Source organism: Seriola lalandi, unplaced genomic scaffold (assembly GCF_002814215.2).
Source record: "Seriola lalandi dorsalis isolate HSWRI2012SDOR001 ecotype SW California unplaced genomic scaffold, Sedor1 jcf7180002054861, whole genome shotgun sequence".
NCBI lineage: Eukaryota > Metazoa > Chordata > Actinopteri > Carangiformes > Carangidae > Seriola > Seriola lalandi.
In genome coordinates this window covers 1130708-1148515 of record NW_019525414.1, presented here as the reverse complement: position 1 = coordinate 1148515, position 17808 = coordinate 1130708, and the positions used below count along the sequence as shown (strand labels likewise).

The following is a 17808-nucleotide window of genomic DNA, read 5'->3' as shown; positions in this document are numbered from 1 at the left end:
TTTGTCAGTATTGTCCAGCTCTACATAGAGAAGAGTTACCAAGAGTGAAAACAACAGAACAAGACAAACTCAGTAATATGTTATAACAGGGTACATTTTTATTCAAACGGAAGGATACAAAACACAGACAAGCTAAAGTAATGATTCACTGGAGGGATTACCATCACTGAGATGTCAGTGATGCACATCTCTAAGAAACTACTGTGGAAGGACAAGAAGCAGGAACAGGGAGGAAATGATGCAGCTGACTGCTGTATCAGCCATTCTGGCCCCTACAAGTAGGAATTCCCAGAAAGGCGTCAAGGAACTGCTTGTGGCAGCGGCAGCCGAGGTGGAGGGGCTTCAGCACCGTGACATCGCCATCTCTCTTTATGTTAGCAAACGGACAGGCTGAGCCCCACGCCTACACTGGATGTGTAGGCATTTACCTGAAGAAGTTGGGGTTACACATTGAAGTAATGTATTCACATCATGTCGGGCAATTAAACAATTTATGAAATAAAATGTTCACATTCTCAACAACTTCACTTCTTCAACCAGATATTCTGGAGCCTGTTTGTGGTACAGGCTCCAGAAATAGAAGGTAAGAGATAACAAGGAGCATCATTTAATTCAGAAAAAAATATTTCCCACCTTCCTCATCCTCCTCCACCCATTGGTGGAGCATTAGGACCTGCATTGTGGGTTACTCTTCCCATCCGCCTTCTACCACCAGGGGGACCAGGAGGACTGCAAGAGCAAGCAACAGATGAGAATTATGAGCAGGTACAATGGTCTGAAATTAAATTAGGCTTTATAAGTCTTGAAGAGGTAATAATTAATTCCTTTTAATTGTTTTTGTCATTTGAAACAGACACTGCAGTCAACTCACTACTGTGCAGTTATGAGTAAATTTCAGTACTGGATAAGTTTAACTCTGCAGCTCTCAGGACTTTCCATGGATTCTCAACTATCTTTAAATGAGCTTATAATAACCAGTTTTTTTTTTATTATCACTTTTTTTATAACAAGGTTTTATATATGCATCTGAAATCACAACACAACTAGGAACAGACACTACAGCAGGGGTCTCCATCCTTTTTTACTCTGAGAGCTCCTCATGTCTTATATCACACAGACTATGCTCTCAGAGCCTTTGGGTGATCTGCTCTGAAACAGGGGGAGCCACTGGGAGCTTGGGAACCACCTGTCGGAGACCCCTGCATTAGACAAAGCTGCTTGCACAATATACAGCAGCTTTTTTCCTCTCAGTTAAACATGATACCCCATTCCAAAGAAAGCCCTTAGCTAGTTCCTACCTGTCTGACAGGTACATGCCACCACAGAGAGTATGACTCTGACCATCAGATTACGTTACCTTGATTGTTCAGGACAGAGGGAAATGTGTGTATGTGTAAGAGAGAGAGAGAGAGAGAGAGAGAGAGAGAGAGAGAAATGACTGTGCCCCAGGGACCTACCCTCTGCCATCAGTGAAGCGTGACGACCCACTGTTTCCCTCCCTTGTCAGGTCCGGGTGGACCAATGTCCTAAAGCTGGGAGAGGACAAAGAAGATGAGAGACGACAGTGTTGTTTTGACAAAAACATGAAAATACTTGTATCCCCGTGACCATCAGAGAAATGCCAGATGTTACAATGTTAATGCACTAAATCAAGTTGGTTAACATTATGTCTGCTAAACATCAACACGTTGACTTTAACATTTAGCTCCAGGCAGCGCTGTGCCTAACAGAGCCACTGATGTACGTTTCGTACTGTTCCACAACTTTCCATCAGTTTTATTATTAACAATATCAGACAGAGGAAATACAATGATACTGTATGTGGCTCCTCATCATTCAGGATGCTGACTTACAGCATATATATATTATGACTTGACAACACAACAGTCACCAAAATTATAAACCTATAAATGAACCTCGTAAAACACTTAATTCTTAATAGTTTCTAACACTTCATTGACGTGTGGATTACATTGTTTAAAAGGTCACATATCCACTGTTGCTAATAAGTTGGCCTTTTGGTTTGATGGACTTACAACAGGCCGATAAACTCCACTGCTCCCCAGAAGAGATCGACCAGTAACGACAGTCTCCACGGTGACTGGGTCCTGCTGTCCAGGACCTGACCTGATGGAGGCAGGTGTCAGTTGGTGGATGACAGAGTGTGGTGTTAGTTTCATCTATAACCGAGTGTGTGTGCACATTCCTCCTTAGTTTACCAGCTCATAGAAATCCTTCTATTCCGTCTTTAACTGGCAATCAGTGCACACAGGCCACCAGTGAGAGAAAACAGCAAGTCAACACGACGTTCAGTGAATAAACTACTACAGTTAACAGTGAATTTATATGAGGAGAACAGTAGTAGATGCCCTCCTATAGCAGACTCGCAGGATCAATTCAGCAGTTCTTCCTACCACGTAAATCCAGCCGGGCTAGGCTAGCTAACAAGCTAGTTTGCTAAGTAAAAAAGGCTGCTGTTCTCACACACTCCTGTTGGTGTGGTGTGTTTTAAACTATAATGTTCGAGTATATTTATAAGACGGCTAAATATTCATTCTTAATGAGAAAACAGTTGAAAACAGCAGAAACCACTCACCATTAGACACGTACACCATCTTGTAGAGAGTCACAACAGCTTTCACGGCTGTTTACATCTGCGTTGTACTTCCTGGTCCGTTATTGGTGCAGCATTGTGTGACGCGCATGCGCAGCCAATGTGAAAATATGACAGATTTGTTAAACCGTGTGTTTAAAAAAAAAATAAATAAATAAAAAAACCGCCACATTATACAGGATCCCACAATAAAAGAGCTGTTTATCTAGAGATAACTTAAACCCAGTTACAGGATATTAGCTAAAACTAATGGTGTGTAAAACAAACAGCCCTGCAATAAATCCAACATTCATGAAGGAATCTTTGAGACAGGTGTTCATCAACTTTATGGTTATTTCTGGAGGCAGGTGGTGCGATTGAACTGCAATGTATTATACTGAGATAAATGATATAAATGGAGTGGATAAAATATTAGAATCATTAAGACCTCAGTCACTTGAATACATGTGATGGAACTCTATTCACAACAGACCCATTTACAGAGTGATGTTATGTTACAATTCATACGGTTCATGGGAACATGTTATTTCAAACCAGTCACTTGTGCAGTGCCCATAGACCCCCACAGGAACACATCATCATTTTAAACCACAGTTCATTGGACCTAAAGAGGAAGGTTGTTTACAAGGAAGCTGCTGCAGGACTGCAGTGGATGGTAATTATAGCTGTATGATTTATTGAATGCTCATACAAACACAGGAACAACTCTCTGGCTCAAGAGTTCTCAAACAAGATTCAGCAGGATTTTATGAAATCATTTGAAACCACTTGTTAGTATTCACCCTTTGAAAAAGATATACTTAGCGAGTGCATGGTGTATTACACAGCATATATTTGTTAGCTGATGTGGTTTTGAAAGTACAGACACCTTTAATAGTTTTTAGTGTATTGTTTAAATATGCGGTACAATCATCACATGTGCTGTCTGATGCGCTGCGTCCCACTCCCACCCCTGCAACAGCTATGTACATGCAAGCTATACAAATGTGATAAACTTAGTAGACAAAGAAAAGCTTGGTGGGGATTTGATCATTTAGATTCAATACATGATGGTGGAGTCATCAGTTATCATCATACTACTGCAGCAAAATAAATATGTACAGATGAATGACGCATTTTACTTTTTATAAAAGGTAGACAGAAGTTCCACATCTGCACTCTCCCAGTTTTCTGAAGGTGCGTTCTGAAATCTAGAGAAACCCTTGAAACAAGCCTCAAAACACACACTTCTCTTCAAGCCTTAATATCGCCATAATTAAACATGATATATTGTGTTTTTGAATACCAAAGCCTGTTAGAAGACACAATATGAAGGTTTTCAACTGTGAACAGAGGGCTTTATGTTGACTTCAATGCAGTATGACTTTTTGAGGCAGCAGAGGAACTACTGTATATTTTAAGGCTCTTACGGGATTGTAGTTACAACTTGGTTTCAAACCATTACACAAGTTCTGATACGTATAACCTCAAAAAGGCTTTGCTTTACAGTACCACTCACATAATCAGATATGGTGAAAAATAGCAGTGCCATCTCAGTATGACATTGGTCTACAAATTAGAAAACGAACCCTGAATTTTGCAATTGGTTCTGTTTACAGACTTGAGTGTTTCACATTAAACGATGACATAAAATACTGTTAAACATCTGCAGTAGAGCTGTGGTCGATTATTTTGGCTATTTCACAACAGTCTAAAGTGAAGTCATAATGTTTGCTTTTAAACCAGGAAAAATGTAAAAACCTCAATACTGCACTATGATGCATTCATGCCAAATAAATAATCAAATCTAGAAACTCAAATGTTATTAAAAATCCATGAGCATATCTCATAGTTGGAGACATTAAGGGATGAAGGCATTCTGTGGTTTTCCCCTCACATGATCAATCTAGATGCTGTAGAGAGGCTGAAGTACAACACATCAGACATGTAATTACTTTCCCCTGGTCTGAGGTTCAGCTCCTGTGCTTTCTTCGCCAGGCTCGTGTGCTGTGCTCTTCTTTGCTGACATGAGCTCAGGTCGTATCCTATCTTCAGATTTTTCTGTGTTGGACTCTTCCACACAAACCTGGGGTTCAGATATTATTTTGTCTCCCACAGGCTGTTGTGTACCACACTCTTTGACATCAGTTTGCATTTCGGGTCTTGTGCTCTCTTCACTGGGGTTTTGTGTGTCACATTCAGGTTTAGTGTTCTTTCCATCAGTCTCAGTCTCTGATTTCCGATTGGCTGCTCCTCTAAAAATACCAGCTTTGTGAAGCTCGCGTCGAACAGTTTTTACTGACACGGTGTGAGACAGGTGTCTGTTCAACTCGGAGGTTATCTTAGAGGCTGTGTACTCAGGGTGTTCATCAACTATCCTGAGAAGTGTCTGTCTGTCCTTTTCGGTGAGCTTTGACTTGCGCCCACTGTTCTTCTTTGCTGATGCTGTTCTTCCATGTTTGATATATACAGTCATAACTCTGGAGACTGTTCCCCTGGCCACATTAAAGAGCTGTGCAGTTTTTGTGACAGATGCACCAGAAAGTCGTGCAGCAACTATTTGGCATCTTTCAAACTCTGTTAAGTCACTCATATTGCTTTGAACACTTCTATTAAAAGTGTTTTTTTGGAGCCAACAGGTAGCAGGCTCTGTAATGACTGCAACTAGGAGATCCAGAGCCCTCTGTCATATAGTGTTTCCATTATTGTGTACGCATGGGCAGAGAGATCCAGGGTCAGGAAAGATCCACTGATCAACGGCTGAGCTGCATTCTATCCTATACAGGATAGAAAAAGATGCAATTAGAAAAAAAATCAAATTAATGTTTCAAACGCCAACACCTTTTACCTTATTTACCTTAGCATATAGGTATATGCTAAGGTAAATTATCTTAATTAGTTATGCTGCTATAGACCTAGACTGCTGGGGGATTCCCATGATGCGCTGAGCACTATCTCAATTTATATTGTACTACTTCATGCCAACTTTGTATTTGTTCTTTCCCGTAGTTTGTGCTTCTCCTCTCTGTCCTCATTCTACAGGTATGTGTTTTTGGAGCAGCAGAATCCAGATCTGCCACTACAACACTCATTATTATCATTATTATTTATTTGTATTGATAACACTAGTATCTATGGGTATTAGTATGATTATTTACACTATAACAATTAACGATTAACAGCAGATATAACACCATTACCTCTGGGTAAAACTTCTAATTTTTTCACTGTTACAATTAACGATTAACAGTGTATACTGATGTCCAATCCCCCCATCCCCACCCCCTGTTTAACACACGTTTAGAGAACGCACTCATTAGCCTTAGGTTAGGTTTTTGTTGACAACTTGATGCCACGTTCATTTTCGATGCTGTAATTTAGCCTAGCCAGGTAGCAAGCTGCTTGATTAGCTTCCATGAACAACACAGGTTTTCAGAGTCAGCTGTTGGCATTTTAATGCTGTTTAAAGAGAAATTTAACACACACGCATTAGCACTGATGACTGAGTGATGTACTTACAGCAGTTGTAGTGAGAGGTCAGTCTGTCCACCACTGCTACATGTTATCACCGAGCTGTGTTTGTGTTTCATCAGGGAGAACACGCATCCGGTAAGATTTTTTCAGAATAAAAGCGTTATGTCATCTGCTCCACAGAGCTCACTTCATCACTGAAATGGCGATTTTTGAATAGTAAAAGAACTTGAGCAGTAAACATCATTGCTGTAATATTTTCTGTGGCACTACTCTGAAGGTTCCCTCTCCCACTGGTGCAGGCTGGGGTGGGGTGTCAGACTATGACACCACATAAAAAAACAAATTAGAGCTGCAAGTATTGATATTTATTATTGAATAATTACGAATGGGAGACTTATCAGTTATAAAGAAACAGCTTTACATTTGTCACAGTCACTCTGCTCTTCATCTGCCACGGCTTCTGATGGTCATTACACAGATTGACTAAACAGTGATCCAACAGAAGACAGACTGGCAGGGACTCAGCTGCAACTAAGGATTATTTATTACTGATTCATCTACTGTGGGAGACTGTTGAATTAGGAGGAAATAGTGCTACAACTCTCAAGGCTGTTTTTAAGGTCACTCCATTCTTTATCTGCTGCTGCGTCTGATGGTCACAGAACATGTTTACACACCTGGTGAGAACAGTGATTCAACAAAGGAAAAGGATGGAAGACAGAAACAGAGGAGAAGAAAAAGTTTTCTCTTATTGAAATCATTGCACAATACACATCCATCAATAACACAAACACAGAAACATTTTTGTGATTTTGAATTAACAAAACAGGTTGACTTTAACACCTTTACTTCTCTCTGAGTCATTCTCACCCCCTTCCAGGCTTCTCCTCATCCTCAATTCTTTCTCAGTTAAAGGAAAAAATTACCACGACATCATATTATTTTCCATTAGTGTTTCCCCTTCAACAACAAGTTGGACAAAAACTTTTGCTAGCTGCACCATCACAGAGAAAAGCACTGGTTTAAACTAATGTACATTGCCTCATGAACTGTTCCTGCTATAACTGTGCAATATTGACAGTTTCGTTATATCCAATGCATATCTTATTTTATTATATACTTATATATTTTAATGATTTTTTTAATAAATGCTGCCAAACTTGATCTCGTTGTGTATTTTGAAGCAATGACAGTAAAGAATCTATCTATCTATCCTATCTACATTTTCAATTCTGACAAAAAATGTTTTAAACCTAAATACATAAATGAAACTTCTTCAAAGTAAGTAAAATTGTGGGCTAAAAGAAAGCATGCTGTGGTTTTACGCAAACATGAATCAGTCTAGATGTAACAGAAAGTCTGAAGCGTTATTCCTTGTCTCTGGTCTGAGACGCAGGTGTCTCGCTCTCTTCAGGTCTTGGTGTGTCCTTCTCAGAGTCAGACAGTGGTTTCCCGGTAGCAGCTCCTTCAGTAACTGCAGCTTTTGCCCTCTTCGTTTTACTCTTTGGCTTGCGCCTGCTGTTCTTCTTTGCTAATGCCATGTCTCCGTGCATGTTGTAAACACTCATGACTTTGAGGACAGTGCGACCTGACACATCACATAACTGGGCAGTTTCTCTGACAGACAGACCTGCCACCTGGGCACCAACTATTTGGCCTCTGAGAAAGTCTGTTAATTCGCTCATACTGCAGGTGGAGGTGTTCACTTCTCTGGAAGAGCAGCTGGAAGACAATCCCAGCTTTCAACCAATAACTGAGGGGCTTCCTCTGCAGCTGTGATTGAGTGTCTTCAGAGCAGAAGGTATTTCTCTTTATGGTGTTTCCCGTTGTATCCACCGGCGAGCAGAGTCAGGGGTGGGGGGGGGTCCAGATTCACTGTTGGTCTCTATGATAGAAACAAATATATCTGCAACTCCAACACTGATTTGCACGTGGAGGTTCTGTATTAAATTTAATCTGGCGTCACAAGCACCGTGAGGGACCTAACTCACAAACCTGCGGCGTTCAACTACAAGTTAAATAAACGACATACTTCACAGTTCAATTATTCCATGTTCATTTACGATGCTGACATATTTAAGCTAGCGTTACCAACCTAGCAAGCTGCTTGATTAGCTTCCATGAACAACACAGGTTTTCAGAGTCAGCTGTTGGCATTTTAATGCTGTTTAAAGATAAATTTAACACACAGGCCTTGGCACTGATGATTGAATGATGTACTTACAACAGTTGTAGTGAGAGGTCAGTCTGTCCACCACTGCTACATGTCTCACCGAGCTGTGTTTGTGTTATTACATCCATGGTTTCATCAAGGAGAAGACGCATCCGGTAAGACTTTTTCAGAATAAAAGCATTATGTCATCTTCTCCACAGCACTCACTTCATCACTCAAAATGCGATTTTTGCATAATAAAAGTACTGAGCAGTAAACATCAGGGCTGTAATTAGTGTTGTGCCAGTTCATACTTAAAATAACTAGTTTAAAGTTTAGTTCATACGGATTAAAATGAACTAGTTCATGTCCATAGTTCATAAAATTTTGAACTAAGTTCACAGTTCAAAAAATGAACTAGTAGTTTTTTTTTTTAATAAATAAAGGCCGCTATTTTTTTTAGAACCTCCTTCAACCCATCCATCACCAGCCCCATATCATTGCCACTCCCAAACTAAATGACTTACTGTACACCACTGAAGAATCTCAGACCAACAATCCGTATATAAATATAATCCGTCTGGGTCTTCACTTGTTTGTTCATATAACTGCTTCAACTGGCGTAATCAGTAGTAGTTGAGTCGGTACCGTCTGGACCACTAAACTGGACTGTGGCTATGGAGACGTTATGCAGTGTGCCGTAAAACTGTCGTAAAACGTGAGCTTTAACTGTCGTAAAACGTGAGCGGCGTTCACTCTCGATGAAGTTCATCATTTGTAAACTGATTCGTTCAGTTCAGCGTTCGCTAAAACGCGTCCAGGCACAACACTGGCTGTAATATTTTCTGTGGCACTACACTGAAGGTTCCCTCTCCCACTGGTGCGGGGGGTGGGGTGTCAGATTATGATGGGTGCCACATAAAAAAACAAATTAGAGCTGCAAGTATTGATATTTTTATTACAATGGGAGACATATGTCACAGCCACTCTGCTCTTCATCTGCCGCTGCTTCTGATGGTCATTACACAGACTGACTCTGGAACACAACTGCTGGTCAGAACAGTGATCCAACAGAAGACAGACTGGCAGGGACTCGGCTGCAACTAAGGATTATTTATTACTGATTCATCTACTGTGGGAGACTGTTGAATTATGAGGAAATAGTGCTACAACTCAACGCAAGGGGGACATGGTTATCACAGTCCCATTGGTGTTTAGCAGTCACCATGGCCAGTTGTTGTGCTAGTGTGCGGTTAAATTTCTCGACCAGCTCATCACTGGGTGGAGGGGTGTAGTGCGAGTCTTGTGGGACCCCAGTTTTTCACACATGACTGCGAACACACAGGACTCAAGTTTCTGCCCTGGTCAGTGTGAATGACTTTGGGTACTCCAAATCTACTAAACATCCCCTCCGCCCGAGAACATCAATCCCCACTCTCTCCAGGTGTCTCCTGCAGGTTGGCACCCTGGAGCTCTATGTACTGCCTGGAGCAATATCTCACCCAAGGTCCTGGGCACCACCACCTGCCACCATCTCTCCCCTGTAGCTGGTTCTTTCCAATCCCTTTGCAGCAACCCAACATAGAGGGATAGGGCTTCAAACATCGACCAGAGTCCCTTTGTGGCTCGAGAAAACATGGCAACCTTCTCCCATGGGGACCGTTGCTGTGTCACCACCAACGTGAGCACAGGTTTGATGTCGACGTCCTCCTCCTGTTTATGCCTCCACTCTGCAGCATCCACCGCTGCCAGTGCATGGCTGGTTGTTAGCCCATCTTGGCCCACAACTGCACATTTCACATCTGGTTGCAACCACTCTCCCTCCTGAGCCTCTTTCCTCTCACAATAGTGACAGCCATCAGCATTGTAGGGGCAGTGGGAGAGCGCATTAGCATTTCTATGGTGAGCCCCTGGTCTGTGGAACACAGTGAAGTCATATATCTGTAGCTCCTCGAGCCAGCATGCCAGCTGGCCTTCTGGCTCTCTGAAAGACATGAGCCACTGCAAGGCAGAGTGGTCAGTCCTCACTGTGAAGTGGAGGCTGCCCAGGTAATATTTGAAATGGCTAATGGCACTGACCACAGCGAGCAGCTCCTGACGGGTGACACAATAACGACATCCGGCCTTATTGAATGTCCTGCTGTGGAATGCCAGCACTCCCTCTCCGCCTGAGCTGACACTACTGGCATCTGTGTCAAGAACAAAAGGCAGAGTGGGGTCAGGTGGGGAAAGAACTGGAAACTGGAGCCTCCACAAGGGCTTTCCACAGTGAGGTGAATTCTGCCTGCCACTCCTGTGTCCACGAGAAAGTGCCCCCCTTTTGCAGCAGGTGGGGAATGGGGTGCAGCAATGCAGGAGAAACCCCTCACCATCTTTCCGTAGTAGTAGGCTAGGCCCAGAAAACCTTTCAGGTCCTGCACAGAGCTGAGGGTTGGCCAGTCCCTAACTATTTGCTCCTTCTGATTCATTGTGCTGACACTGTAGGAATGTGACGTCATGCCTCAAAAAGCAGCACTTCTGGGGGTGTAGTTTCAGTCCTGCTGCTGCCACCCTTTCCAGCAGAAACCTGAGCTGAGGGCCCTGAGAGCTGACTCGAAGGACTCACCATGAACAAGGATATCGTCCGGGTACAGAACACACTCTTGGCAGGGAATGTCTGCCAGCACTTTGTCTATCTCCCTTTTTCACACACAATTTGTGCTTCTCTTACCAGTTTGATGGCTGTGAATGCAGATTATACACTGATGAGGCCATCATCAATGTAGAAGTTCTTTCTGATGAAGTTGATGGATACTCTTTTTCATTTTGGCTTGCCAAGTACTTCGTTCCGCAATTGGTGCAGCCAGGAGAGGATGCTGCTCCAAAAAGATGAACCGTCATGTGATATTCTTATGGCTCTGAATCTGTATCCCCAATTTCACAACAAAGGAACCACAAGTAATCCCTGTCTTCTTTCCTTACATGGAACCTGTGGAACATTTTTTTCTATATGACAGATGGCTGCGACTGGATGCTTGCAGAAGCTGTAGAGCACAACTGTCTGAGCATTTGTGAGATCAGGTCCAGTTAGTAAGTGATTGTTCAGCGCCATGCCATCATACTTAGCAGAGCAGTCAAACACAACCCTAATTTTCTCTGGCTTTCTTGTGTGATGGACCTTCCATAAATTTAACATAGCCATCCTTGAATTTGGGATTTTTCTCAAGTTTCCATTTCAGGTTATTCAGCTGCACTTAGAGCCAGCTGCTAATTTTCTGGCAGTTGTGGGCGTGTCTTAAAGAGGAGAGGTATTTCCAGGTGACCATCCATATTCTGATGTATTCTTTCGTTCAGTAATTGCATGAACTGTATGTCATCTTGTGAAATGCTCAGTGTACAGTACTACAGTTTCAGAGAGTACATTGAAAAGGATAATTATAGTGACTGTTACTTTGATTAAATAATACTGTTAAGTTAGTTTATGTAAGTATATTTCATAGAGGTTTAAAAAGGGAAGTTAATGAGATGTTGAATACTTACCTGTGAGGACATTTGGAAATGAGCATTTTACAGCTAAATCATTAATTACCTGTAAACCTGTGAAAGAGAGAAGTTAAACTGGTAAAAATAGAAATGTGTGTTTATAATATTGTGTATGAGTTTCAATGGTATTAGAAAGTTGATTAAACATGGTTAAGCTTTAAAGCTAACGCCAGCATAGAGGAAGTCAGTAGGTGATGCATGAGTTCAGGAGTATACACGCAGCAGAGAGCAATGTGAGTTTGACCACTGTGTTTTCATCTGTCCAACAGAAAACTCTAACATTAAATATGTTACGCCAGAGTGAGCTTCATCCTTCATTTTTGTCCCTGTAACAGAGGCCCTGCTACCTATGTCCCAGTGAAGATTGGACTGGGTGTCAGAGGCCCTGGTACCTGTGTCTATTGATGTACGAATTTGTCATTTTGTAGTGCTATAGAATTATTATACCCTATATAGTGGACTTGTCACATCCCACAATGCAAAAGAGCTGGGACTTGGTGATGTGGTGAGTCCTGCCGGAGCAGCCAAAAAGTGGGTAAAAAAAGACATACATGGTTTGTATTCATTGTATTTAACTATAACACTGTGTAATAATAACATGAATGAAATATAACAGTTACTGCTCTCTGTGTATCTAGAGTTTGAAATGAACACTACATCATGAATTGTGCACTACAGATATTTATTTTAATTGCAATGGGTGCAGGAGCTCAGGAAGCCGCTGTCAGGGAGTGGCACTAGATTCTCCATGGTTCTCCCTCATATATGAGGCAATAGGTGGCAGGCCATTAATTCAGCCTCCATGCCTCATTGCCTCATCCTGGGGGGGCGAACCATTCTGTTTTGGTATCAGACTCCAGAGGCAGGGAGTGTGTCATCAGGGTCAGAGGAGCCAGGGCCAATCAGAAAGGTAACAATGTGATCCTATTTTGGAACTGCTGGAGAGGGAAGAGAAAAGAGCAGAGGAAGACCCAGGGAGGAGAGACTGCTAACTTTGCTTGAAAAAAATCGTTGAGAAAATGTAAAAAGAAAAAACACCAGAAAGAAATTTGTTTGTTTTCACTAATAATAAAATTGTTGATCAAAAATGCATGAGCGCTGACTGATAAGAACTAATATCTACAAAGGAAATTCTAACATAAATATTTCTGTAACGTATGGGTTTAACATTGTTTCAGTACAGATTAAAGGATATATTATTAGTAAAAGTTTTCATTAAAACAGTTTAAACTATTTACATGAAATGATTATTGAACAAAAAAAACGTATGATGAGTTCTGACTTTTACCGTGTCTGCTTAATAACAGTCGTGGTCCTGAAGAGGTGGAGGAAAGAGAGCAGTGATGCGCCCATGCAGCTGTTCCCCACACTGAAAATCTGGCTGAAGCTGACCACCTCCGTCATCTGGGCCCAGTGCCTCTTCCACAGGCTCAAGTGTGTCTCCATTTCTGAGCCAGAAATTGTGCAGAATGGCACAATAAGCAACAATCTTAACTGCAAAAGCAGGGTTCATTTCCAGAGCCTTGAAAAATATGGATGGCCACCTGGTCTTCATGATGCCAAATGCCCTCTCAATCATAGAACGGGCTTTTGCGTGGTGCCTGTTAAACCTTGCTGCATCTGCACTCCTCACTGGCTCCCTGTAAGGTGTGATGAGTGCAATAGGTTGCGAAATGCAAGGATATCCACCTTCCCCTATACTGGAAAAGCTTCAGGTGGGTACAATCTGTGGACAGAGCACTAATTTTAAGAACTTTGGTGTCATGGACAGAGCCTGGGTATCCCACAAATATGTCCAAGAACTGACACTGGTGGTCACACACGGCTTGCATTTGAACAGAATAAAATCATTTCTTGTTAAAATAGCCCTGAGCATCTGCACTTGGGGGCTTGATCCTTACATGGGAGCCATCAATGCTGCCCAAAACCCTGGAGAATGCTAAAGATCCAGCCAGACATTCAAAGCCAGCAGCAGTTATCTGAAGATTATCAGGTGAAGGAAAGAAGATGTCCCTGTTTTTGAGGCTGATGATTTTGTGTGCAATTCTGTGGATGGTATCATTCACTGTAGAATGTGGGATGCCAAATGCTCTGGAGACAACACAGTAAGAGGTTGCACTTGCCAGCCAAAACGAACATTAGAACCTCTAGGGTTTTGTTTGAAGGTGCACAGGTTTTGGCTGACGTATTGTGGTGGGTACGTTCGGCACAACTTGTGTTTGGGAGATGCATTTTGGACAGGAAGATGATGATTGATTTGGCTGTTTAGTTGTTTCAGTCTGGGGAGTTCAGTCCAGGCGTGCAGGTGGGAACTATCACCAGTGATTGTGTGGGCCACTAGTGTATATATAGCAACATGCTGTGACATTTAACAAACCTCATTCACAAATTCTTGTCCCTGGTCGGTGAGGATCCTTTTTACGGGCACTGAAATGATAAAGAAACGTCACCATACAGTCTGCCACATGTGCAGCTGTTGTACAAGGTAGGGCAAATGCCTCTGACCAAATAGTCCATTATCACACATATATACATGTTGCCTGCATCTGTTTCTGCCACTTTGCCAATGAGGTCCATCCCCCACACAGTTGTGTGTGTGTGTGTGTGTGTGTGTGTGTGTGTGTGTGTGTGTGTGAGCCATGGGGTTCACGCTGCTCTCCCAGAGGACAGAGAAGCAGTGTGACCATGGATGATTTAGAAAATAAATATATGGTGGTCGCCACAAATAAATCAATGTAAGTATGAGAACGTAAAATATTGACGTTGACGTCGTCGATTATGACGACTAATCGCTGCAACCCTATTTGATTTTGATAAAAATATTTTGATAAAAATCAAATAAACCAAAAGAGATATATTGATTTTCTTGAAGAAAAAAAAGAATATTCGGTAACACCATAATTTCGTTGTATGAATCAGGTAGCAATAAACTGACCAGCTCCTACTGATGGGCCTATTTAACATATATTGTGGGCTCGAATGAACTGCGAGTTGTTTAGAGCTACTTCTAACACACAAGGAGAAATGAAATAAAGGGGATGAAAACATAGTCCTGTAGCCACAGAGATCTTCTTGAATGAGCATGTGAATTCCTCAGGTGACTCTAATGTGAATAGCAGCCAGAGAAAACTTTCGTCACCACTCTCAAATGCTTTTCATACAGTGAATCACAAGTTTGATTGATAAGTGCGGTGGGGCGGTAGTGCATGAAGGCAAGGCAATCGACACACTGTAGGCTACCCCCCTCCGACACCCGCCCAACCCCCACCCTCCACCAGATGAAAGGAGGGCCAGAGAGAGGACAGAGAGAGAGCGAGGGAGAGAGAGAGAGTAATCCTCTCACTATAAACCCGAGCTGCAGAGTGCGGCAGCCTCAGTGTGAAGGATGGGAGATGAAACACCGCCGTCGTCCTCCGCTCTGATAATAACAGATGGAGCATCCTACGGTCTGAACAGCACGACCCAGCAGGATGACAAGTCCTCTCGGCCTCTGCTTCCTCCTCCTCTGTGCTCACAAACTCAGTCTGACAGCTGGTAAGTGGACACGACCCTCAACAAGCAGCATCTCCAGGAGTTATAAGCAATGTCTGAATGAGATGTTATGGCATGAAAACAAAGTTCGGAGTGCTCTAAAAAGCTTGAATGATTACAAATTGTTTTTGTGGTGTTTTATGATTTGTTGTTTGTGTGATATTGTTGATGTTCGCCTTATGACTATCACTGACCTTTTTTAGGGTTTCAGAAATATCTTGCTAAGATCGAGATTATTGGAATGTGCTTCATGTTTTGAGTTTAAATTTGTTGTCAAATATCTTGCATTTGTCAGAACTCCCAGGCTGCCTTTGGTTTCAAATCAACTCGCAGAGACTTGAAAGTTCCTTGAATTGGGTAATCCATCACAGTGGACACAGTGAATGTCTGGTTACTGGCCGCGACAGCGTTGTGGTTAGAATTGTTTTCACTTTGTGAGTCTGTGTGTGAGTCATGTATGTCATCATTGAAAATTTGGGCCTGGAGAAACCGACTGTAGTGAGAATTACAACAGTAGCTGTTTTGAGTACTTTGCCGAGTGTTTTTATGTCTTTCTGTCTGTCTGCCTCTCGGTCTGTGGACAGATTTTCTCAGAGCTATAGCATCAAAACCAGCATGATGCAGTCACTAAGCTATACAGGTGTGTAGTTAAGATCAAAATCTGGCAGTGGTCCGACCCACGAGTGCTGAGTATTACTCATGGTGTAATGATGTATGAATGCTTATGTCATAAATAATAATATCTACATTATTACATGAGTACTCATGGCTCAGACTCATTGCTGGGAATGTCAGCATGTTGAGGTCATGGCTCGTGTGATTTCAGACTTTTCAAAATTGTATTACATCAAATGATAAGTGTGTCACTGTCAGAGATGGACAAAGTACACAACCTCCTTACTTGAGTTACAGTATAGATCCCCCTGGTCAAATATGACTCCCATACAAGTGAAAGTTGTATTTTTTTTTTTAAATGTCAACACATTGTTTTATTATTCCACAGTGTATTTACAGAACTGAATGACTCTGAAACAATCTACCAAATACACTGAGTTACTTGTAGAACCTGTAGAATAAAAGCTTGTAGAATATTCAAAGCCTGCAGAAATGGCCATAAAAACACAGCTATTGTTTTTGTATTTTTTTTAGTCAGTAAAAATAATAATAAAGTCTGGTAATTTCTTTACTAAAGCTTCAAACACAGACCTCAGATCAGAGCATGGTCTCTGGTGAAGAATCTTCTGCCTCATCTTTATCTAACGTCGCCATGGTTAGGACACTGACAGGTTCAAACATGACCGACAGTGGAGGGGTTGATTGTGTTTGGTTTTTCTCCTGTGATGAACACAGTGGATGATCTATCACATTTTCAAAATAAAATTCATTCACTGACTGAAAGTCTTTCATAGAAATGTAGTGGAGTCAAAAGTACAATATTTGTCTTTAAGTTTAGTGGAGTAAAAGTCACAAGTTTCCAAAAAATATATATGATATAAAAAAAAAAAAATATAGAAGTACAGTACTTCATTAAAAGTACTTGACAACTGTCCACCCCTGGTCATGGTAAAAGCAGACATGATCCACACTGATGGATTGTGTAACTGAAGCAAGTTGTAAGTCTCTGCCACTGGATCTTCTTAATGCAAGACTGGATTACCACACAAAATGGACAACAACTCTGAGGCCCAGACCCCCAGACGCTATAACAGCTCCAGGTTCACTGTGTGACTATTTATTTATTTTATTATTTATTTATTTTTTTTCGTAATTTGATTAATTTTGAATTTGTGGTTTTCTCTTATAGAAGGGCCCTGTCTGACAATCTTAAAACATTTATCATTTTATTTTGTGCTAGGGGTCACAGTCCTAAATAAATACATCCAGCAACAACGTTCAGTGCCAATGCAGGAAGTAGTGTGTCTCTAATGAAGAACGACAAAGTGTGGATGTCGGGAAGACGGATGAGTGTCTAACAAGTCGGATTTTAAAGGAGGATGACATCCTTTAAAAGACCTATAATTAACCTTTCCTGTTGCCTAACCTAATATTCACCAAATGCAATTTATTTATCATATCTACAATATTTCCCTTTAACCATTTGCAGGGAATGAGAGCAGAGCGACAAAGTTTTGCCCCAGGGCCCTCTAGCAGGTTAATCTGGCCATGATGAAATTAATGATAATGTTAATAACAAGTGGTTGCCTGGCAGCTAATAAACCATAGAACTGAAAATAGTTTCATCTGCTTTGGAAAGTTTCCAATAACAAAAACATACAAGAACATACAATTATATTGCTGTGTCACTATAAATCCAGCAGCTGCAATCGAAGAAGCACTAGAGAGGGGGCCGTGGCTCAGTCAGCCGCTGATCCCTGGGTTGTTGGTTTGAATCCAGAGGCTACTGTACTTCTGTACAACCTCAGGTTTAACTCTATTTCCCACCTTTAAAAAACCTTACTCAGTCTTACTCAATCCTCCACCACCCCCACCGGACACAAATCTCTCAGCTGCTATTTTTGCCTCCTTTACTGAAAAG

At 41.7% G+C, this 17808-nt stretch overlaps 1 protein-coding gene and 1 pseudogene across 1 annotated transcript; both read right to left on the bottom strand.

Moving 5' to 3' along the window:
• Positions 1 to 76: 76 nt before the first annotated feature.
• Positions 77 to 2703, bottom strand: selenok (selenoprotein K). The gene is made up of 5 exons (XM_023427659.2): positions 2597 to 2703; positions 2037 to 2127; positions 1458 to 1532; positions 634 to 729; positions 77 to 428 (listed from the first exon to the last, which is right to left on the bottom strand). Exons 1-5 carry the CDS (start codon positions 2613 to 2615, stop codon positions 425 to 427), a joined length of 285 nt encoding a protein of 94 aa, XP_023283427.1. The 5' UTR covers positions 2616 to 2703; the 3' UTR covers positions 77 to 424.
• A 562-nt stretch (positions 2704 to 3265) lies between these two features.
• On the bottom strand, positions 3266 to 5270 carry LOC111670834 (uncharacterized; annotated as a pseudogene).
• Between the last annotated feature and the right edge of the window lie 12538 nt (positions 5271 to 17808).